Consider the following 25,689-nt stretch of genomic DNA (forward strand, 5'->3'; position numbering starts at 1 on the left):
CCTCAGATATCCTGCAAGGGCATGGAAGTAGACTTTTCTTCTTGCTGCTAAGCAAGTCTGCATTGGACATCTGGGATTTCATGGGATGCACTATATACGCAGCCAGTTCGGCGGAGGGGCCTGAGCCACAGAGACGCCCCCATGGTCACAGCATCAGGACCTGTCGCACCCGTGAACGGTGAGGCCACAGTGCAATGTCTTAAGAGTCTTCTGGTTTTTCAATTAATCTGTTGCTCAGATGCATAATAGTATGTGTACTGGTTGTTGGCCTATAAATGTATCTTTTATTAATGCTGAACTTTAAGATATTAAAAGCTCAACTGATCTCTGTGTAATTTGCATTCATGCTCAAACACATCAGGCTGTACTTCAAATTTTTTGCAATTTCACTTTGGTTTTGATCTCTGTGAACATCTCAATTTACACAATCTTTTATGTACATTTGTTCATGTACATCTTGGTTTTTAATCTAAACTTAAGATCTAAATGAAATATCCCTCTTTTTAAAATTTTTGTTGTCTTTGATAGTAAGCTAAGTTACATGAAACTTTTCGTTACATATGCGCCTGTATTTATTTGTCAGCCCTTGTCGAATGTGGCTGGACTAGGAAAATGAATGCTTCATGAAGTCAGTCAGTCTGTATAATGTAGGTGTGTGCGTTCATACCGAGCAGTAAATCCGGCGAGATTTCCTGAAGCTTCCTAATAACAGCGCGAGTGATATAATGCTGACGCTACGGCTCTCATAAGACATCACTCTACATAACGCTCACTATCATCAGACTTATGACTCTTTATGAGCTCAGACTATTATAACACCGCTAATGATGGCTTTTTCGTTACACTGACACAACTCTATGGGATACGTCGAGCGAGGGTTTGGATATTTCCTGTCCGTCAGGTACGTGTCAACTAACCTCAACTCACTATATTGGCGAACGTAGTGACGTCTCCTGTTTTGTATTCACATTCACAAAATATTGTTTGCGCGCGCACAGGCTCGGATGGCTCATTGGATTTTGTTAGATCGATGCATACGTATTAGTTTGATTTTTGGTGATAATTTTGATCAATGTGATTTAATTGTCTGACGATAAATTCACATTGATTTGCACTGACCTCATTCCACCTGAGTAAATCCTAATTTTAGTTCCAGTCTGAGCCACATACAAGCCGTTGTCAAATATAAAAATAAATATCAAAACACTACGCAAATCTGTGACTGCACACTAATTACGTTAATTATTTTTAGCTATGTTAATGTGCCAAGTTGCCACGTTGCTTGGCATTCGTAAACAACACGCGATTTATGGCCTTTTTTATATATATTATTATTAACAAATAATTTGACACTATGTTAGTTAAAGTGTTACATTTGGAATTTGCTCGGAAGCGTTGCTTTAGTGGTTTTAGAAGTCTAGGCTGCTATAAAATGGATTTAGTCTAATTAACTTATACATCACACCAGTTTTAATTTAAGTCTCGTCTGTGTACACCAAGTCAGATTTACTCTACAATGAAACACCATACATTTCCCCCCTTTTAGACTGTACCAAACACTAAACAGAATTATTTTCATTCTGCAAGTCATTTTAACTAGTCGAAGCATATCCACTCTATACAAATTTTGTATAAACGTTTATAAATGGAAAGGCCAGTGGAGCAGGCCCCCAGGAGCTAAGACTGAGTTAAGACGGTAATGTAGGTCACTCCCAGGGAGAATCTGCTCAGTTCTTTACAGTGATATGTCACCAGATGAGATATGACAGTTCAGTGTTTCAAGAAATAACCTTTTTTTTTTTTTTTTGCCAGAATACCAAAATCATAAATAAGGTGACCCAATTTATGATTTTACAGTAATAACAATAAATGCAGTACCATGGGTATTTTGAGAGAAAATATGATCATGTTTATAAGGGCAGAGGAAGCTAAATGTTTTTGAAGGTGTTCCAGGCTCCAGCATTGTCAAAATGAAAGTTTAACTGTTGACTGTTACTAAAAAAAAAAAAACTTAAAAATACAATGTGGATGGCTTGCAAAGGATCCATCAGAAAGCTCTCTTGTGTGTCAACTGCCTGCGGTGCAGTTACAGCCTGCAGATGTAGATGAGAAAGGGCCCATTAGCCTCCTGCAGTACAGCTGCCTCTCTGTTATTGCTGTGAACCCCCCTGAGGGCCCTTTACACAAATACAGCCAACCTCCCGTCATTGCCCGTTGTAAACCATTAACATGAACAAATTACAGCAGTTCTTTTATTGTTTTTTATTTCATTTTTGAGCACTTTAGTTACTATGGCTTGTGGCTTATTGTATCTGAAGAGTTGCAAAACATGTGCAATACTGCTTCCTTGTCAAGCACTCATGCCTTTTTTTCAGCATGTGCCAATTTTGTAATCCGTGTCATTGCCAGGTTTCAAAAAAATGGCGGTGTGTCTTTAAGAGAGGCTTCTGTGCCTGTAGGCTAAAGTTGATTTGGCTGAATGGATTAGCAATTATCCTGTGATGTTACAGCCTAGTAAACACGCACTAATATAGCGAGAAAGAAGGGCCCTGATTAACCTTCCACATTTAAGACAGCTCTGTCATTATTAAAGGCTTCATATCATCAAATAAAACAGGTCATAATATGAAAAACAAACGTTCAGAACCCGGAGCTATAGGATCTGCTGAAGCTAACCACCCCCTCTTCACCAGACAGATGTATACAGCAACACATGATTGGCCGTTTAGATGTATGGCATGCACTGCAATGGTGATCGTTTTTAAGATTACACGTAAAGCATGGCTTCCCCTGAAATCTCTTCACAAATGTAGTTGTGACATGTTTATCAGTGTGCCAATAATGTACACTATAATGTACATCAGTGGTTATCAATCTTTTTGACTCCAGACCCCCCACAGAAGCTAATAGTATTTGAAAATAATACAATTAGGCCTATATTACTTAATATCATCAATTAAAATTAAATTGTTAGTTTGTTTATGAAAACAATACCTGATAAAGGTCGCATGACTGAAATGTTGCATTAAAATTGATTTGCAAGCAATAGCAGTGTGCAGGATTCTTCTATTTTATATATGAGTTAAATTTTGTTATATTTGTATTATAAGTAAAAAAAAAAAAGACATCTTTACATGCATTTTCTAGTCATCTGTGAGCACAGGATACAGGTGTTTTTAATTTCATTATTTTTTAAATATCTATTTTCTTCTGTTTTTACCAGGTATAAGTTATTACAGGTTGATATAAAAAATATATATTTTTAAATATTTAATTTTATTAATTTCCATCAGTGTTATTTTCCTGATATTTTGTTTTTTTTAAATTGATTTTATTTTTATATTTTATTTTTTAAGAGTTAAGATTCAGTAATTTTGTTGTGCGTTTTGTAATTTTTATTATTAACTGTGGCCCCTGCAATTACGCATAATATCATGTCATCACTAAAACACGGTTTATTTACATGACATAATCTGCTTTTTTTTATGAAGTCATGGATTTCAATACAGTACAGATCAGAGTTCAGTGACCAAGAATTATTTTAAAGTATAATATAACACAGCAAAACTTGCTGTGTGAAGGGAAAGCTTTTTTTAAGGCACAGCAGCACAAAATACCCTTCATTCTAAGGAACAGAGAGAGTGAAAAAAGGGTTATGAAAAAACTAAATTATAATAAAGAATATATTAATAACAAAATATGTATGATATGACCCCTTAAAGCCCATGAAACATTAATGTTTAACTGTTAACTGTCATCTCTTTACAATTATCATGCATTGGCTGTTTAATCCTCTTGTTTGTGTATTTCGCTTTGTATTTTTAAAAACAAGCCCTCCTCTCATTTCTGTCCTGTAGATGCATTTAGCATTATGTCAGCAGGATAACTGCTAGTTAAGTGATTTGGAGGTGCAGTACACCAGCTGCATATATGTGTGACGTAGCAGCATGCATTAATTCTCCAGGGGTGCATTAAGCAGCGGATCAAATGGTGTGACCTTCAAAAACAGGAAACAGTCTGTCAGTGCACACACAGATGACTTAAACTACATCCTAATGAAGCTTCCCAATTAAAAATAACAAGGGAGAGAAGAGGCCCAAGCAACATTCAGTGCAGCAGTGGTCCATTTATCACACCTTTTTAATTGTATTCCTGAAATAGCAGTGGGAAAAGACTGACTTTTCTTGTTGGCTCATTAGAAGTGTGTGTGATGTGTTGTTCTGGGTGTTGCAGGCTTAAGACCATGAGTGATCATCAGGATCAGGCTGAGGATGTCGGGCTCCTATCGCCTCACGATCAGTCAGAGCCCTCAAAGGATGATGACATGCACTTCAGGCAAGTTATGACTTGACTGGTAATGGTAGACTCAACTTCGCCTTTATATAATCTGGGTTTAAACTATTTTGAAAGTTTCAAGTATTTTAGTGATTGATGAAAGTGTGTGGCTTCTTGGCATAGCTGGTAAAACTGTTGTCTAACAGCAAGAGTGTCTGCGGTTCGACTTCTGGCTGAGTCAGAAGGTCTTTCTGTTTGCATGTCCTGTCCTGGAAGGTTTGGGTTTTCCCCACAGTCATAAGATGCTTCAGTGTCAGTGACCCTACACAGTACAAATTATTTAGAAAATAGATGAGCTTTTGTGACCAGGAAGTCATAAGAAATGGTCAAGGCAAGAAGTGACACACTCTCACAAGGAAACATCACTTCACTCTTTTCTACAGAATCTGGTTTTGCTTCACTTCCTTTAACTGGTCTTAAGTAAACGCTAAACAAAAGCTAGAACTCGGGTCTCTGGTGTGGTGGCTGAGAGATCTGCCACTAGGCCACAAAGGCTGAGATGTTGGACCCAATTGAAATACTCAAGGCAGTACTCCAAGCAATGTTGGTTTAAAAAAAAAGGACTTTGCAAGCTAAAAATCCAACAAAAGTTCTTCTCAGACTTTAATAACATGAATTAATAACATGAGAGATAATTGGGAAACAAAACCACAAGGGAAAATAAAAACTCCACGAGGGGAGAAAACAAAACTAGAGCATGTGAAAAATCAAATAACAAGGAATACTTGGGGTAGCATGGAAAGACTTGGAAGGACCTGTAAATACAGAGCTGGTAGCACACAGCCTGGACTCAAAAACCAAGTGTCAAATAAAGGGAAAGACTCAGCTAAAAAAATACTCTAAGAAACAAGGCACAGGTGACCAGTGTTGCCAGATTGGATGGACGATATCCAGCCCAAAAGCTCACAAAAACCCGCCCACTCCAACAAAAAACCACCCAAAACTTTAACTTTAACTGTTAAGAGCCATTTTAACTCCTTAAAACTAAATAATAAAGTTAGATAAATTTCCCATGGATCAAATGGTGGCAAATAGCTACATTAAAGCAATTACCGAATATGATTAAAATAGGTTATGCAAGCAGTCACCTTCAAAACATTTGATTGATTTACAATTGATTTACCGATACCCTCGAAAAAACATATGCATCATTTTCAATGTCAACAGTCAGAATTTAAATGCATAAGTGTCCAATATAGGGAAAGCAACGTAATTAGGTATTTCACACTTGTTTATTTACACATATAACAGTCAAAACTGTGTTGCCATTCATTGATAAATACTGTATGAAAATTAACAACAACAATAATAATCGCCATCCGAATCCATGAGTTTATCACTGAGGTGGTATGTAAATTTATTTTCACAGCGGTCCACATGAGAAACAATACCGTCCTAATAGGGGCTTTAGTCTTTTGTGAAGTTCATATTGTAGAACATTACATTTGCACAGTCAAAACTAAGAAGATATACCAATCTGTACTGTTTAAAAGATAAAAGACAAGATCGTTTAGATATAGATTAGATATAAATAGATTATGTTATAAATTAAATAATTTAACTGTGCTCTATTTTAGGAGTTGCAGTAATATTAGAGTCTTGGTGTCATCTTTCCCGCAACAGGTGTAATTCATGTTTTGAGTGTTAAAACACTCTCCCACTCTTTACCATCCATGTAACATATATTTAGGCATTATGATCACTCATACAGTTCATACATTTAAAATTAGATCTGTTATTGCTCATGAATCATCACGTGTGTCTGTAGATCACTAGTGATTGGCTAAAAGTACGGCCGCGACGTTCACATCAGCATCAGCACCTCTGCACTGCAGTTTATAACAACGTGATGACTGTTCGGATGTAGTATATGCACACTTGAGCTTGTTTGTTAGCCAATTAGCCTATACAATTTATATTTTTGAAAACCGCCAAACCAAAAATCTGGCAACACTGCAGGTGACCTGGATAACGCTAACAAGAGTAGACAAAGAAGAACTTAGACAGAAGGGAACACAGGGGACCTCTAGAGGCATGGAGACAAACTACAGGAGGTCAAATGCTGACATAAATAAATATATATATATATATGTGATAAATTATCTTTTTTATTATTCTTTTAGACTGTTAACATATAATTCATTCACAACAAAAAAAATTATATTGTTGCAGCCTGTAGGTTTAATACAATCACTTACTTAATCAGCTGTCCTTTCTATATAATACCATCTTATGATAAGTGACATGACATACAGCCAAGTATGGTGACCCATACTCATGCTCTGCATTTAACCCATCCAAAGTGCACACACACACACACCGTGAGGGAGCACACATGGGGAGCAGTTGGGGTTCAGTGCCTTCCTCAAGGGCACCTCAGTCGTGGTATTGCGAGCCCAAGACTCAAACCCACAACATTAAGGTTAGGAGTCTAACTCTCTAACCACTAGGCCATGACTTTCCCGACTAGGCCACGATAAGAAATATGATTTTTACTGTAAAGCATGTTCACAGATAGCTCTCATTTTATTATGATCTACTCTTACTGTTTTGTTTACATATGGTAAACTTCAGTCTTTCAACTGTATGCTTAACATTGATGTGGTACCAAGTAAAAAATCTGGTCACACTTATTACTGATGGTAAATTCATCCAACCTGACATAAATGTAAGGGTTAGTTCACCCCAAAATGAGATATGCTGAATATTTATTCAACTGCAGGTCCTCCAAATTTGTTTCTTCATGGGGCAAGATGTGAATAAATGTAGCTTTATAACAACTGCTCACCAATGGATCCTCTGCAGTGCCGCCAAAATGAGAGTTCAAATAAGACATGATAAAAACATCACAATAATCCACAAGTAATACACATGATTCCATCAGTTCATCAATTTAACATCCTGTGAGGTAAAAAGTTGCATGTTTGTAATAAACAAATCCATCATTAAAGGGGTAGTTCACCCTCGAAGCATCCTAGGTGTTTGTGACTTTCCTCTTTCAGAATAATCCAATCGGAGTTATATTAAATATTATCCTTGCTCTTCCAAGCTTTTCAGTGGGTGTAAGCGGGTGTTTGTTCTGAACTGTTCAGAAGACATGAAATAAAGTGCACGCATCTGTAATAAAACGTCCCTCACACGGCTCCGGGGGGTAATAAAGGCCCCCTGTAGTGAATCCATGCTTTTTTGTGAGATAAATATCCAGATTTTCAAACTTCTTCACTTCTCACTTCTGCTGACTGTTGGGAACTGTAAGACGTGCAGGAGGAAGATGGAAGATGTATGCATCGAGCGCATGCCTCTGGGAAATGTGGGAGCAAAGGAAACAAAGATTCCTTACTCTAGGGTCTTTATTCACCCCCCGGTCTGTGTGAGGGACGTTTTATTACAGATGCGGTTTTTTTTTTATGTCTTCTGAACTGATGACAACAACCACCCGCTTATCCCCATTGAAAGGCTTGTAAGAGCAAGAACAATTTTTTATATAACTCCGATTGGATTATTCTGAAAGAGGAAAGTCACACACACCTAGGATGCTTCGAGGGTGAGTAGAAGATGGGACACATTTTCATTCTCGGGTGAACTAACCCTTTAAGACTTTTTAACTTTAAATGAGTCCTCTTTCCACAGTATTGCTTTCTCCATGCAGTGAAAAAAATCTTGTCTGAATCAGGAGGGAAATATGAAAACATCAAGCATTGTTTACTTGTGAAAAAATTCCAAAACAGTTCTAAACATATATGAGTAAGAGGACAATTGGGATGGACTTTTTCACTGGAGAAAGCATTATTATTATTTTATGGACTATTTCTGCCAGCAAAATATGCAGCTTTTATATTCACAAAAGGTTAATTGGTAGATAAGTGTTGTGCTGATTAATTGTGGAATATTGTGATGTTTTTACCAGCTGTTTGGACGGCACCCATTCACTGCAGATTATTTATTGGTGAGAAAGTGATTTAAAGCTAAATTCCTCATCTAAATCTTGGATGGCCTGAGGGGGTGTACATTTTCATCAAATTTGGTTAAACTATTCCTTTAAGATTCACTTATTTAAGAATTCGTATTGAACTTTCCATAATATGTGTAGTGCACTTCTTATATAAGCCTGTTCTGTGGCGGAGTGTAATTGTAGGAATGTTTCCAGATGTGGTTTAGTTGAGCACTATATCATGTGCTCACACAGTCATCTGTTCTGTTCAAAGAGCTGACGTCCACAGGGCAGAATGACTGAACAGCTCAGTATCGCAAAGGCTGTATCGTGTTTCCTCTGTAAAAATCCAAGTTTGATGATCTTTGTCCCCTTTTACTTGCTTCTAGATGAATTATTGACTGTACACTACCGCTGGGACATATTCCCTTTCTGGCTCTAGATGCAGTTTGGCTGTTAATCAGTCTGCCTATGCAGAACCTCAGCCAAGGGCATACAGACACCCTGCCAGTCTGGTAACTCTCCACCTCCGCAGGCAGGGCAAGATGAGCCTGCAACCATGACATGCTGCAGTCAACACAATGCCTGAGCCTAGCATAATAAGAGCGCCTGACTCATGTCTGGATAGCACAAAACACACAGCAATTGTATTCTCGCTCTATCTTTCTGTCATTTTTAAGGTATCTGGAAGCGGAATTATTATATAACTATGCTTAAATAACAAAGAAAAACTTGAATTTAAAAGTAGTTTGAGGCTGCTGAATAAATTGTTCTTAATTTTAGACACAGTTGTCTTTAAAGATGGCCTGTATATGCCATGACACCAGAGCCAAGCCTATAAAAAAAAAATGGTGTAAATTTACTCACCTTCAGACCATCCAAGATGATGGGATGAGTTTTTCATTGGAGCAGATTTGAAGAAATACAGCATTACATTTGACTGGTAGATATGCTCACCAATAAATCCTCTGCAGTGAATGGGTGCCATCAGAATGAGTGTTCAAATAACTGATAAAAACATCACAATAATCCACACGACTCCAGTTCATCAGTTAACGTCTTGTGAAGTGAAAAGCTGTGTTTTTATAATCTAGTTCCTTACAAGAAAAAACAGTTCTAAACAAATATATTGGTGGATTATGATGTGAAAGAATAACAGGGAATGGTCTTTTTCACTGAGGAAGCGTCATTATGAATTATGGACTCATATTTTGGCCAGAAGCTATAGTTAAAACACCTAAATGATGGATTTGTTTGTTACAAACATGCAGCTTTTCATTTTACAAGATATTAACTGATGGACTAGAGTCATGTTGATTACTCGTGGATTATTGTGATGTTTTTATCAGCTGTTTCAGCTTTCATTCTGACGGCACCCATTCAATTCAGAGGATTCGTTGCCCTGAAAGATTCTCACAGGACCCATTCCACTCCAAATCTGTTCTGATGAAGAAACACACTCATTTACATAATAGGTAGCTTGAGAATTTTAATTGTTAGTGAGATTTCTTTGCCTAAGTACTATTAGAACTACAAAATACATTTCTGAGTATGAAAAATATGGCCCTGAAAAACTATAACTGCTATGAATTTATTTACAATAAATATTTAAAGTCCTCATAAGCCTTCCTTGCTTGCAGGCCAACCTAATTAAATATTCAGGAGCAATAGCCAATGGCCATGGCTCTCAAATACAATATGCAGATTTGCCAACAGACAGGACCTCGGCTGAAACTTTAAAATAAGTTCGTACAAGACAGTAAACAGATTATTTTAAAGCACTATACTACAGTTCACTAATATTATAGCTCAATGTGCATGATTAAAGGGATAGTACACCCAAAAATGTTGTGAAACAAAAAAATAAGATATTTTGATGAATGTTGGTAACCAAACAGATTTAGTTATGTCGACTGCATGAATAGTTTTCAAAATATATTATTTTATGTTCCACAGAAGAAGGAAAGTCATACAGTTCTTAAATGGAGACATATAAGGGTATGTTTAAAAAAAAATAATAATAATTTTCATTTTTGGGTGAACTACCCCTTTAAAGTATTCAGGATGTGCATATAGTAAGTAATTTTGGCTGTAATAACATTGACATGTACTGACGAAGGCAAAAAGTTATGAAGAGAGGGGAAATACACAATTGTTGTGTATCTGATGTTCAATTTATTTTTTCATCCAAGGCAAAAGACAGTACATTTTAAAAACTACAAATAGACCTATGACTTAGGTGCATACTGTGTACAGACAATTGGTATTTTCTGCACACCATATTCTTTCACATTAAGTGAGTAGAATGCCACCAGCTTGCCACACAGGAAACCACATGACATCTTGCTCTAAAATAAACCCCCACTTCACACAGCATATTGTGTTTCACACACTACTGAGATACTGCTGGCGATTTCTATTTGGTTTTATTATTTAATTAAAGCATGCAAATGTTTGCAGCTCACTCAGCGCTACATGAGGCATTGTTTCTCTGTTGAAATGGTGACAAAAGGAATATAGAATCATCTATAATAGACTCAGATGCTCGTTTTTATTGGATACAGCAGCACAGTGCAGCAATAACAGCAGCGGCCTAAGGGGACATAATATTATCTTCTCGGCAACAATGATGTGTGAAAAGAAACATGTTTCTGTTCACGAGTGTGGGTGTAGCGGTGTTCCCTGTTATGCTGAATGATGGTAAAAGCATAACAGATGCATTTGTCCTGTCAGCAGCAGCACAGTGAGATGTGTGTTTGTGCCAGAGGACTCTCTGCTGCACTGTTGGACACATGCCTGTGTTCCCACAGCTCTTTCTCTTAGGGGCCGTACAATAAAGAGTGTTAGAGTCCAGAATGACTGATCATTTTGTAATCTGATTTCTGATAGCCTGTGATGTCCTTAGTTGTCATTATTTCATTCTGGATTGTCATTGAAGTTGACTTTTGTTCCCGGTGAAACTTACAGGACGTTCCCTTCCCACTGCAGCAGAGTAGTTTTAAAGGTCAAGTACACCAGGTGTCCCAACCGGTTAGTCACTGGACAGATATACTTGTGGTCCCCCTTAAAATCACACGATCGGTGGAGCCAAAAGTTGACATGTCAAACCTGTAACCCATTAGTTACCAAGCTCAACTCTACAAATGGGCAATGACCAGCCAATTTTGCTGCTAAATTTTAAGAGACCGGCCATTGAGGAATTCTACTAGCCAAAATTGATGGCATTAGGATCTACTACAGTCAGTCATTGTTTGCAGACACCATAAAAATCTCAGTGACTTTTTTTATATAAAACAACATGTTTTGTTGTAATGTCAAAATATAACTCACTCCAAAATGAATGTTTAATTGTAAGCACATTGGTTGATTAAGTGTTTAATAACAAAACTCATTGATGTTTATGATAGATTACAATGGTATTCTTATTACAATGAATTAATAATGCATTATAAAAAACCTTGTTTCTTGTTTGTTGTATCATCTCATAAATAAGCATAAGAACAGTTTTAATATACTTATTTGTGGTTAGCTATTAAGAGTATGATGATTTATAACGCAATTAACACGTTGCATCCACTTAAACTACAATGGATTATATTTCAGATATTTATAAATGATTGTAAGTCTCATATATTGCCTTTGTTGAAGATCTGCACAATAATTTAGTACATCTTATAATCTTTAATGATCTTAAATAATGTCAAGATATGAGATAATCGTTATAATCCATTATGAATTATTTAGATTTAATAAGGTATTTATTGTGTTACAAATAATCATACTCTTTAAGTTAACCACAAATGTGTAAGTAATTATAATGCTTTAACATTATAAGTACCCTGTATTATAAATACATGCTTTATAGAAAGTGTTAGCAATATGTCTAACAGAAATCAGTTTGTGCACAAATCAATTTCATGTGTCACGTGACTGTCTTGAGCTCTTCTTTGGAAACATTATTAGTGTGTCAAAGTCATGAGCTTTATGTTATGGGACGGCCCTCTGCCTCGGGCCTGAGCATGAGTGTATTTGGATCATCAGCTTGTCTGTCATGAATTCATCCTGAGGTTAACCTGACTGTTTTCATGCTTACCTAACTAAATTACATATTGTGGAGGAAAATATCCCTTTTAGTTCACAAACTGTGCTTTTACCATTACATTCCCATTTAAACTGCATCATGTTGGATATCCAGGTTAATATTTTTCCAGATCCTCTTACATATTTCTTTCTGTATCACAGGGTGCATCTAATAGATGATCTGTCATATGAGGACGTCAAGAAATGCTACCGTGGATCTGTAAGTACCAGATGACATACAGTTCAAAATCATTCTGTCCAACCTGTAAATACAGTGACCCGAAAAACATTTGAACACTTAACCATATTTAAACAGGTCTGGATGTAAATATAAAAAAAGAAAGTATATTGGAACATACATTACATATTTGTAAGTATTATAATACATTTTCTATCAGATTAAGTATTTCCCCATGTCCTCAGCTTTTGTTTCATGGCAAAAACTAAGAAAGAAGAGCTGTACAGCTTTCCGTTAATATGCTAACTGGAGAAAGATTTGTTTTGCTCCCAGATGGTGGACTTACTTCAGCAGGCAGCTAAACCTTGACCTCTGGTCATAAACAACAACAAAATATTATCTTAAAATTTGACTGAGATCTGATAAACAAAACCTCTTTATACATCCAGTGCTCTTTTCTGAGCAATAAACATATCTTTAGTTGTCATGAGGTGGAAAAGACCCCACATACTGTACAAGGAATGACCCGCAGCATTTTTGCTAACAGTTTTAGCATTCATGGAGTTTTTAGTGGATAAGTGTCACTCATGTGTCCTAGCAGAGTAACGTTCAACACATTAACCTCTTTAAAACAAGTTTTTTTTCGAAGTTGTAAATAAAACAAAGATTATTGGAGTATGTTTTACAAGATAATATTTCAGTGTTATTTCTCAATTCTTTATAACTATTTGTGTAAAATTACTGCAGATTACTGCGTTACACATTTATGTCAGTGTATGAACATATTCCAGTAACATTTGACTAGCATTTTTGCCAACGATAAATTTATTTTAAAATTAAAATCGTAAAAATGTATTTTGGTGCCTGTCACAGAGTAATTTGATAGATTTTAGAGTAGATTCTGTGACCACAGCTTTGCTACTCAGGATGTTTGAGTAAAAGTGACGTGACACAATGAAAGATACTGTCACACCTCCAGGCCCCTAGCCTTGGTTATAGAATTAAGACATTGCTTTTATTACAGCTTATAACAGACAGTGTAGTTAAAAGCAGGGTTAAAAATTGGACTGGATCAGCCCATCTACATAATGAACATCCATTATCCTAATGATCTGTTGTGCATCAGTCTGCTCTGAAACACTCTGAGCTGCAGGAAGCAAGAGTGAGAGAGCGCTGGTGAAGACAAATGTGCTAGAAACAAGCCCACAAGTTTTTCCGTCAAGGTGCAGTGGGTGTTTCTGCTGCATGTCTGTGATTGGGCAGTGAAAAGAGCGAGAGAGAGGAAGAGAGAGAGAGACGCTTCTGAAGTAAGAAGAAATTCTGTGTTAGCTCACAGGAAGAGGACGAAGCTAAGTTGGCTCTTGTGTCCCGGGACAGTGGAGAGGAACGGGGTATCTGCGAGGCTGCCTCTCGGTTGGTGTGGAGTGTTTGTGTCGTGTCAGCATGCTCAGCTTGGTGCAGAGCTCACATCCCCTACGAGAAAGAGCCAGGCTGCAGAAGAGCTGTGCGAAGCAGCTGATTTCTCTTTCCTCTACTTCCTCACAGACCGTCAGCAAGTACAATGCGCAGTACCACAAGCTTTTCCAGAGCGTTGCCAAAGAAGAGCTCCTGATGAAAGGTAAGTTTATCACTGTCCTTCCACTGCATCCTCTTACGTAATAGTTTGCTGCATCTTGCCGTTCCTTGTAATGTGACCTTGTGAAATGATCAGATAATCTAGCTTCCTCAGAAACATCTTGCAGTTGCTTTAAAGTAGTTTCGTTTATTTAAAATCAGAATGGTGCACATGCTATGTTAATAAAAATGTCCATTACATACAGAGATGGGCAACCGTCTGAAAACACTATTTAATAATACATGTACCAATAATGAACTATTACTAAAAATGCTTCATATCATGCTTCTTATTATATTATATTATATTATCAATTTACAAGTGTAATTATTTTATATAATATATTTAACACTATGTAATAGCTTTTTACAATTTTATAATTAAATATAGTTTAAATATCAATCAATCAATAAATCTATAGAATTTTTTTTTTTTATCAGCATAACACTGCCATAAGATGCTTATGTACATAAATGCACATTAATTTAGATTTTTTTCTTTAGATTTGATAGCAACACTGGAGCCGCATGAACGCAAGATTGCATTAAACCTGATGATTATATTATATTATATTATATTATATTATATTATATTATATTATATTATATTATATTATATTATATTATATTATATTATATTATATTATATTATATTATATTATATTATATTATATATTTCAATTGTTTTAAAATCCTTAAACATTTATTTCAAGGATTAAATTACCCCTATTTTCAGTCACTTGGACCAAAATTAATTTCATGTTCATCTTCATGTTGGTGTTTGGTGATATTATGCTGTTGCGGTCTGTCTGACATTGATATCAAGATGCTTTGGGCTAGTTCAAGTGAAACAAGACGTCAGAATTTGATGCTGTTCAGTATCATCTTGCGTGACTTGCAGATCTCTTGTATAAGTGCACTTATGCCCCGTCCTTTAGTTTACTCCTGCGCCCTGCTGCGAGACATCCTGCTACAAGGCCGACTCTACATCTCTCGAAACTGGCTGTGTTTCTACGCCAACCTCTTTGGTAAAGACATCAAGGTGAGCGTCACATCTATGCTGATAATTATAAACATGTCTAGAAAGTTCATGCCCAGGAAAAAGGTGCCATTTGTGGTAGAAAATAGAGCAATTTTTTAAACATTTAATTTGCAATCTGAACATCATATCAAATTATATTTTTGCACAGCAGCAAAAGAACTAAGGCATGTACAACCCGAATTCCGGAAAAGTTGGGACGTTTTTTAAATTTTAATAAAATGAAAACTAAAGGAATTTCAAATCACATGAGCCAATATTTTATTCACAATAGAACATAGATAACGTAGCAAATGTTTAAACTGAGAAATATTACACTTTTATCCACTTAATTAGCTCATTTAAAATTTAATGCCTGCTACAGGTCTCAAAAAAGTTGGCACGGGGGCAACAAATGGCTAAAAAAGCAAGCAGTTTTGAAAAGATTCAGCTGGGAGAACATCTAGTGATTAATTAAGTTAATTGATATCAGGTCTGTAACATGTTTAGCTATAAAAGCTTTGTCTTAGAGAAGCAGAGTCTCTCAGAAGTAAAGATGGGCAGAGGCTCTCCAATCTGTGAAAGACTGCGTAAAAAAATTGTGGAAAACTTTAAAAACAATGTTCCTCAACGTCAAATTGCAAAGGCTTTGCAAATCTCATCATCTACAGTGCATAACATCATCAAAAGATTCAGAGAAACTGGAGAAATCTCTGTGCGTAAGGGACAAGGCCGGAGACCTTTATTGGATGCCCGTGGTCTTCGGGCTCTCAGACGACACTGCATCACTCATCGGCATGATTGTGTCAATGACATTACTAAATGGGCCCAGGAATACTTTCAGAAACCACTGTTGGTAAACACAATCCACCGTGCCATCAGCAGATGCCAACTAAAGCTCTATCATGCAAAAAGGAAGCCATATGTGAACATGGTCCAGAAGCGCCGTCGTGTCCTGTGGGCCAAGGCTCATTTAAAATGGACTATTTCAAAGTGGAATAGTGTTTTATGGTCAGACGAGTCCAAATTTGACATTCTTGTTGGAAATCACGGACGCCGTGTCCTCCGGGCTAAAGAGGAGGGAGACCTTCCAGCATGTTATCAGCGTTCAGTTCAAAAGCCAGCATCTCTGATGGTATGGGGGTGCAAAAGTGCATACGGTATGGGCAGCTTGCATGTTTTGGAAGGCTCTGTGAATGCTGAAAGGTATATAAAGGTTTTAGAGCAACATATGCTTCCCTCCAAACAACGTCTATTTCAGGGAAGGCCTTGTTTATTTCAGCAGGACAATGCAAAACCACATACTGCAGCTATAACAACAGCATGGCTTCGCCGTAGAAGAGTCCGGGTGCTAACCTGGCCTGCCTGCAGTCCAGATCTTTCACCTATAGAGAACATTTGGCGCATCATTAAACGAAAAATACGTCAAAGACGACCACGAACTCTTCAGCAGCTGGAAATCTATATAAGGCAAGAATGGGACCAAATTCCAACAGCAAAACTCCAGCAACTCATAGCCTCAATGCCCAGACGTCTTCAAACTGTTTTGAAAAGAAAAGGAGATGCTACACCATGGTAAACATGCCCCGTCCCAACTATTTTGAGACCTGTAGCAGAAATCAAAATTGAAATGAGCTCATTTTGTGCATAAAATTGTAAACTTTCTCAGTTTAAACATTTGCTATGTTATCTATGTTCTATTGTGAATAAAATATTGGCTCATGTGATTTGAAAGTCTTTTAGTTTTCATTTTATTCAAATTTAAAAAACGTCCCAACTTTTCCGGAATTCGGGTTGTATATAAATACCCGAGTACATTGTGAAAGTATCAATTTAACTGTACTTTATAATAAATCAGGTTACTGTATACTTGGAATATATAATTATACAATATATAATTACAATAATGATTGCAAAACATGGAAAGTTAATTGTTAATTCAAATATTATATAGATATTGTAATAGAGTATAAAAATGAAATAAAATAAAAATAACGAACCCGTTGAAATTCTTTTTACATTTTAAGTTTTGTGCCTGTTACATATAAAATATTGTAAAGGTCAGTGCAGAAATGTCTGAATGCCCCAGAAAACAACACAAACAGACATGTTTCTGGTTAAGGTAGTACAATTTTTGCATCAAAACAAACTCAATAGTAATAATCACATAGAACAAATGTACAAATTCATAAGCAATGATCATTGTTGTGTTTGTGTTGTGATCAGTGTTTTTTTTGTACTTTTGGTTGCAGGCCACATTGCAGTTTGTTGTGCTGAATTAAGCGTAACATTATATCGTTTCTTTCTGCACCATGTTATTTAGTAATTAGATTTAGCTGGTCCAGTTTCCATCCTTGTAAGAGAAAATGTTGTGTGCAAGAATTTGTAAGTTAAGATGGACTCTGAAACAAGGAACTTCTTCCTTTTTTTCTGCCACTTTCTCTTGCCTCTCAGGTGGCCATTCCTGTTGCGTCTGTGCGGTTGGTGAAGAAACATAAGACAGCAGGTCTGGTTCCCAATGGCTTGGCCATCACCACAGACAGCAGTCAGAAGGTGCGTTTCCACAAGGTTCCAGGTTATCGACCAGGAGATTGAAATACAAAGCTTAGTCAGCATATGCTGTGGCACTATCAGAATCTATGTCTTCAGTCAGCATATCTCACAACTGTCAGCATGTATGGCGTTTTGTTGATTCAAGTCAGCAAAATATGACTGGTTTAGAAAGGAAGACCATTATTCAGTAGGCTGGCAATTACACAAGGACTGGCAAAGGACTGATTTGTTATCAGATATTATGGTCTTTATGAATTATTATTTGGTGATTTGATCAAGTGATTTCGCTTTCACAGCTCAGGAAACTTAATGGAGATCAAATTGTATGTCTCTGTTTCTTCTTGAATTTCTTGGTGATAAATAGAAATGGACTGAAATGAATGTGGATAACATAGCTCAGATAATTTGGTCTTGTAGAATTCTAATGAGAAACATTTGAGATCGAAATCTCTTGAAAAGTTTGCAGATTCTATGATCTTGGCAAATTTGTGCACAGTATGTGTCTTATTTGATTTCTGTAGTACTGAAACAGAGAAAAACAAAAACGTTTTCAGTGAAATTCCAATAAATGATTATCGACACAAAAACAAATGCTGGTTTATTTCAACCCAACTTTGGGTCAAATTTGGACTAACCCAACTTTTGGGTTAAAAATCTCATTTACAAATTGTACCTAATGGTTGGTTAGTCCATATTTGACCCAAAGTTGGGTTAAAACAACCCAGCATTTTTTAGAGTGACTATAGCAAGAGAATACAGCTATAAATACGACTAGCATGGCGCAAATTATTTGGTCTTGAAAGTTCAAAATGCAAATGTTTGAATTCATTTTGAGGTCTTGTGATTGCAGACTTGATTTCTTTTCCATTTACTCTTATTAATCTCTAGAGGAAATTCACTGACATTTCATGTGTCATTTTTCTTTCTGTTGGTTGTATCCGTGGACCCAGCATTAAAGGGTTAGTTCGCCCAATTTGCGAAATTATGTCATTAATAACTTACCCTCATGTTGTTCCAAACTCGTAAGACCGAGTCATTATCTGGCTCGCCTCGTTTTCATCTTCAGTTCTCTCTTCACAGCAGTTCAGTCAGTGTACTGTTTGAGTAAATGAATTACTCCGGGATATTGGTTTGTTTTAACTCAGAGGGAGTGTCAGCCACATTAAAAAAGTTAACAGCTTAAGTCATTTGTGGATTCATGTGTATTAGAGACACGAACCGTTTAAAACGATTCAGTTCGATTTGGTGAACTGGTTCAAAAAGATCCGGTTACATCGAATGATTCGTTTGCGAACCTTATATGACAAACTGCTTTGTTTTGAACTCTCTCACAACAGACACGGAAGAGAAGACAATGCTGAATAAAGTCATAGTTTTTGCTATTTTTGGACCAAAATGTGTTTTCAATGCTCCAAAATATTCTAACTGACCATCTGATGTCACATGGACTACTTTGATGATGTTTTTCTTACCTTTCTGGACATGGATTAAATCCAAAATATCTTAAACTGTGTTCCAAAGATAAATGGAGGTCTTACTTGTTTGGAACGACATGAGGGTAAGTTATTAATGACATAATTTAGATTTTTGGGTGAACTATCCCTTCAACTTCTTTTCAGTAAAGGCTTCGTGACTGAAGAACTTGTGGAATATAGCAGTTGAAAGCAGTCTTGTTGGGTATTGCTTTGAGTATTAATTCCTGTGAATAGTCAGTAATTCTAGATTTCTTTAAGGCAGTCATTTACTTCCTGTACAGTGAAAGCAGAACAAAATGGCCATTGTGAAAAATAATAAATAGCTGCTTTGAAGTGCACCTGGTAAAATCCTAGGCAGTTGTTATTGCAGCCACTACTATGCATTAAAGTTAAGGATACGAAACAACTAAATCATAAAGTTTGAATGCTGGCAATCGTTTATGCAGGTATATAGGCAAGTGAATACAGCCACATCTCTTATACACCACCTATATACTGTACATTATTAACATGGCTGATTTTTTTATTATTTATACATGAATAATGAATTCATTTGCATGAAACTAACTGAAATTTTTTCTAATGGAAGCAAATTTTCCACTGCTAGCAGTGCCCTATGCAAACATGCTTTTTCAAATGTTTTTCATGTGAACATGCATGCAGAAGTTGGGTCTTTTAGAGAATTTGTTTAGTCATTCATGTGCACATAATTTCATAATTTTTCGACTCCACTTGAAGGATGCATTTGTTTTGTACTTATCCATAAAGCCTCTGCCTCTCATGAGATTGGCTTTCATGTACCCTTAATGTTCTCTAAAAATATGATCCTTTTCCTGGTAGTGAGATTATATGTAAGAACTGTTCACTGAAACCACCTTTAGGGAATCCAATATGTTTCTTTTATATTGGCATTACTGTGAAAATCCCCTTTTAGAAACTATATTTTTAAGAGTGTGGTCCAAGCTGGTTTAGGTGCTGTTAAAGGTGCTGAAATAACAAGGTTTTACCAGCTTATGGTCATAAAGAAGCTGTGTTTTACACATGTTAGCTGTTTTTTTGAAGGTCCAAGATTTTCCAGCATAGTTCCACCGTTAAGCATCTAAAGACCAGCTTGGACTAGTTTGAAACCAACTTGTTTAAAAAAAACACCATCTGTAGCTGGATTTTCTAGTAGGCATATAAGTGAACTTTCCAAATCCACCATGTACTGTATTGTAGTCTCTGTTTAAACTTCTTCACTCTAATGATAATATGTTTGTGTGCTTTCCACCCACAGTATGTATTTGTGTCTCTGCTGTCCAGAGATAGCGTTTATGATGTGTTGAGACGCATCTGCACACATCTACAGGTGAGAGTTTAGACAGTACCTCTGGGCTAATATGTTGAGAACATGTAAACAGTTTTAGCCTAATGACAAGTGGGCTTTTATCATGCTGCTGTCTGACATTCAGGTCAATGGGAAGAAGATCTTAAGCCTCAAGCAGTACATGGAGGAACCCAACTCTTTATCTCTGGTAGGTTTGAGAGTCTAGACTGTGAAATTAAAGTGTTTTTTCTTGTGTTAAGTGTGTTAAGTCTCTGTCATTTGGTCAATTTTCATTCACAGTATTGCCACCCAATGACAACAAGCTGTAAATGAATTTTTATATGAAAGTGATGTATGAAAAAAATTGGGCACAATTCTTGCTTAGTGAATCCTAGTGTGGCCTTATTTCCATTGTGGATAGGATGAGTTCCCTGTCCCTGAAGCTTTTCCTGTACCAGATGAGTTTCCTCCAGTGTTGAAGTGGAGGAGGAAGCCATCAGTTGTGTCTGTAGCTTCATCTCTTCCTGACTTACTGGGAAACTCCACCGCCGGCCTGAGTGCCGTAGACGCCCCCTTCCAGACAGACAAGCCTCTGGAGGGTGAGTGACTGACTAAAAAAGGTATTTAGATATTTTTGAAAATGATGCCATAGTAATACTAAGTAATGTTTTTATGGTGTTCTAAAAGTTTTTTTTTTTTAAGTACCTAGAAGAAACATGTAAATAGCGTATATACAGTATATATTTATATTTATATAATATGAATAAGACAATCAAAATCTATTTGAGTATGATACTCCCACACACACACTGCCTTTTTTGATGGGGTAATGATAGGATAGAAGTGAAGAAATGTTCAGTATTGCATATTTTAGACTAGCACTTACTGAAATAAACATGTAGTGTAATGAGATCACGTTACAAGAATAAACATACTGCCCACTAATGAGAGATAAAATCCCCCAGGTTTGCACATTATCGGGTCATTGTTGTGCCGTGCTTGCTGATGATAAAGCCAGGTGAAATTCTGCAGCGGGGAATGCATTAGCCATGAGCAGATTAATTTCTCAGACCAGACTGGCAGTTAATGTGCGCATTTTATCAAATGTTTCTCAGATGGAATGAAAAAATGTCCATTAAATGATTTTGTTCTGTTGGGGAACAAGCTGATCACTTCAGTTTGACGTCATGTGTCTGCTCATGTTGTGAGTGCTTGGTTCTCTCAGTGTGTGTGTGGACATGAAGCAGGAAACGCTCCTGTTTGCTCGGGTCCATTATGCAATACAGGATTAAGCCCAGAAGGAGATTTTAGAAAGAAGAGATAAAACATTACCAGCCTCTGCTAAGACTAATAGATGCTATACATTTAAATGCTTGTTTGTGTAATGTTAAAAGCCATTTTTGTGGCTAAGGGTTATGGGTAGATCACATATAATATAGATATTTTATGAATATTCCATGTAGTTAATATGCTAATTTTATGCATTTATAACAGAATTAGAAAAATTGTAAAAATCAATTAAGGGGACTTTAATCAATGTGTCATGCATTTCATCATCCGGTGATAATGCTCTGTCCATTTTCAGATCAAAGTCTGGAAACCAAGAAGATCCTCCTGACGGAGACGATACCAGAACTGGGCCAGATGGAGTACCAGCTTCTGAAATTCTTCATCCTGCTGTGAGTTTGGCTGGACAATCCTTACTATGTGGTCATGCTTGTTCTCTCACTCGTGCTTATATGCGGTCACAGAGACTGGTGTGTTGTTTAAAGACACATAATTCAGTGGTTTCTGTCATTTTTGAACACTAAAAATCACTTTATCACCTTTCATTTGAAGTGTGGGTACTGTGTCAAAATACTTCCATTGAAAATCAAAGAAGAAAAGGATGCACATTTAAACGTACTTCAGTAAAAAGTCAACTTTTTCCCCAAGCTCTATAAATAGACCAAATAAAGAGGCAGGGGAGATTTTCTCATTACTTGGGCTCACAAATTTGTATTTGGTTGCCAGTCCACCTGTTCCAGTAATCCGTCCCAATCGTCATGTGGCCTGATTTATGTAGTTTATGTGGTGCAGTAGGGATAAACTGCTATGCATGTAAACTGTCTGTCCAGTGGATCTCACAGTGCCATGTGCACATGCCAGTGGAGTCTGCTGATTGATTTCAGAAAATACTCTAAGATGTTACCGGAAGAAATGTTTTAAAGCAACAATCTCAACAGATTAAGATGACAAATTGTGGCCTGCAGATTATAGTGATTGTAACGACAAATTCAAACAAACACCCCACCAAATACATTAGGATGTATTTATAAATACATTAAAAACACGATCAGTTTTCAGAACCTTAATTATTAAAACAATATATTACAGTTAAACTATTTACAATTATGTGTATCATATGTGACCCTGGACCACAAAACCAGTCATAAGAAGCACGCATTTATTGTAGCAATAGCCAACAGTGTATGGGTAAAAATTATAGATTTTTCTTTTATGCCAGAATTCCTTAGGATATTAAAGTGCCCCTATTATGAGTAATGAAAGGTTCCTATTTTGGTTTTGGGAGTCTCCAACAACAGGTTGACATGCATGCAAGGTCAAAAAACACTTTCATTGTCTTAAAATATGCATTTATTTGATCCTTTTTTGCTCAATGACTCCCAAACCATTCGTTTAATGATAAATCTTTCCAAACCCATCCTTTGCGTGACCCTAAACTGGTGATTGGTCTGATGTGATTGGTTTACTGCGTGCAGCGCATGTCAATAACAGAACGCCCATCACCATTACTCAGCCCACAGCTCAGTGGTAAACACCCAAACAGCCATGATATATGCATTAGTCCAATGCAGAAACGTATTGATAAAGCAGTCCAGTGTGTACACGAACGGACTGCTCTATTCTTTATAAGAATTACAACTAATAACAACGACAAACATTTACTATTCATCCATACATTTCTAGACAATAGCCAGTAAATAGATATTGATGTTAGACAGAGACCTACAGGCTGTGCAGAGCGAACACAATACACACAACTAAATACGTATTTTGCATGCTACAGTAGGCTACAGAGTTAATGACGGCAACAGTTTTTAAAACAATTCCTCCACTTTCAGAATATAAATTTCCAGATTTCTCCCTTTCTTCAGTTGCAAAAAATGTATCTGTCCCAACTTAACGATCAGTCATTTTCTTAAAAAAATAAATGTATACACTTTTTGCTTGTCTTGGCTAGCTCTGCAATGCGCATGCATACTCTGTGTACAACTGTCCAAGACAGGGTATGTCTAAAAACTCCCAACACTATTCTCCTCCATTTTGTAGCTGGAGAAAATAAGTTGGGAGTTTTTCGCATACCCTAACTGTACCCAAACGGATTTCCCCTCACAGAGCAGAGCACAGCTCTTCTCCACATGATCTGCCACAGTGATCTGCCAGAACATAGGGGAGGGGAGGTACAAGTTTTCCCGGGTCTGTGCGCAAAATTAGTTTTTAAAACGACTCATTTTCATGACTCGGAGTCGACTCTTTCTTTGGAAAGACAACAACTTTATACACGGTGCACTTTTAGATTTCAAACTTTGCAGGATGTTTTAATTCACTTAGAGCTGTGTTACACACTACATGAAAGGTCATTTTCAAAAATCCATAATAGGGGCACTTTAGGTTTTGATTAGTTATATGCATATCTAATTAATAAAGCTTCATTTGGACAACTTTAAAGGCAATTTTCTCAATATTTAGGATTTCTTTTTCAGATTCCAGATTTTCAATAGTTGTTAAATCTCAGTTTCAAAAAATTTACCCTTATGAATGGTTTTGTAGTCCAGGGTTATGTTATAATATAATATAATATAATATAATATAATATAATATAATATAATATAATATAATATAATATAATATAATATAATACTGTAAATATTAAATTTATTATATAGTTAATATTCAATTTATTATCATATTAAATTATATTATATTAATATATTACAATATATTAGTTAAACTATTTACAATTGTCAACCTATATTACATAAACAACTTAATGTGTACAAAATGTGTATAATAATTAAAGGAGAGCTTTTTTCCCACCAATGAGGTGGTCCCACACAGACTTTGTAGTGTTCATATATGTTTAAGTTGAATTTCCCTTTCCCCCTTTATGAATCACAAAAAAACTCACAACACTGCCATCTAGTGTCCAGCTGAACACACATAAAGGCTCTCTGTGATCTCATCCCTCTAACTAGTTTCAAGCGAGTCACGTATAGCTACAGTGCGCTGGTCTTCTATTTCCATTTAAAAATCAAGCTGTTGATGTAAGTCTGACTTCTGTCTCCTAGCATTATCCTGCTCATCCTGTCGTCGTGTTACCTGGCCTTTCGTGTCTGCAGCCTGGAGCAGCAGCTCTCTTTCCTCAGTAACAACCCTGCACTGACTCTCAGAGAGAGGTAAATGTAATTCCACACTGTCTTACGCCAGTCACTCCGCTCTTACAGATCATTTACCAGCGCTGTCTGTCTGCCCACACAGGTAACCACTGACGGTCACCACTGCACTTTACAGAGAAGTCGGTCCAGCGCTGGCGCTCTCTCTCTCTCTCTGTGGCCACCTTGCAACTATGCAAAAAAACTCTCTTATGTATTCATGCAAAGTACATCTCAGATTGTGTTAACAATGAGCCTGACTTAGGAACAGAAGACTGGAAGTGTTCTCATTCTGTGAAGAAAGGACCTGATGTCAATGTGGACGTCAAGCCCTGTTTATTACACTGAAGGCTCTGTTTCCATCAACAAAAACTCTTCTTGTGGTCACTTGTCACCTAATAAGGGCAAATGTATCAGTCGCTCTACATTAAACCAGGGGAATGACTTTCAATAGGTTATAAATATCTTGAATATTTATAGCTCAGGATTTAATTCAGTACATTTAGATAAGATTGTTTTATTTATTTATATGCAAGCCACTTGCCATGTCCTAGCTCTTCCAATAGGATTTAGATGACAGCATTATGAACATATCTCAGTCTACATGTGGTGTGATCAGGTCTTCATCAGTCTTACTATGTGTTCACAGCTTAATCGACTCAAGGCAGTGACCTGGGCAGAATGTTTATGTCAAATTGAATGTTTGCTCAACATTAAATCTCGAAGCTGTAGAATTCATGGGCAATAAAATAGTGCATTTTCA

General features: G+C 36.6%; 1 protein-coding gene across 5 annotated transcripts; it reads left to right on the top strand.

The window, feature by feature from the left end:
- On the top strand, positions 1–25,689 carry LOC132126133 (GRAM domain-containing protein 2A-like). Of its 5 annotated transcripts, none has more exons than XM_059537207.1 (12): positions 8–178; positions 4,234–4,335; positions 12,509–12,566; positions 14,070–14,142; positions 15,077–15,180; positions 17,611–17,709; positions 20,461–20,532; positions 20,636–20,698; positions 20,912–21,089; positions 22,076–22,169; positions 24,843–24,950; positions 25,033–25,689. In XM_059537207.1, the coding sequence occupies exons 1-12, from the start codon at positions 81–83 to the stop codon at positions 25,034–25,036; spliced, it is 1,053 nt and encodes a 350-aa protein (XP_059393190.1). In that variant the 5' UTR covers positions 8–80; the 3' UTR covers positions 25,037–25,689. The 5 variants fall into 5 exon arrangements, 4 of the variants coding, with proteins under 4 accessions (XP_059393201.1, XP_059393190.1, XP_059393208.1 ...); XM_059537225.1 differs by lacking the exon at positions 8–178 and adding an exon at positions 667–901; XR_009427364.1 differs by lacking the exon at positions 25,033–25,689 and having other exon boundaries at positions 1–178; positions 20,912–21,110; positions 24,843–24,885.

This window comes from Carassius carassius, chromosome 3 (genome assembly GCF_963082965.1).
Source record: "Carassius carassius chromosome 3, fCarCar2.1, whole genome shotgun sequence".
Taxonomy (NCBI): Eukaryota; Metazoa; Chordata; class Actinopteri; order Cypriniformes; family Cyprinidae; genus Carassius; species Carassius carassius.

Coding starts and splice junctions, on each gene's coding strand:
- LOC132126133 (XM_059537218.1), top strand. CDS start 81: ATGGGATGCACTATATACGCAGCCAGTTCGGCGGAGGGGCCTGAGCCA. Junction 14,143..15,076: donor AGAAGAGCTCCTGATGAAAG/GTAAGTTTATCA, acceptor CCCGTCCTTTAG/TTTACTCCTGCGCCCTGCTG. Junction 20,699..20,911: donor AACCCAACTCTTTATCTCTG/GTAGGTTTGAGA, acceptor CATTGTGGATAG/GATGAGTTCCCTGTCCCTGA.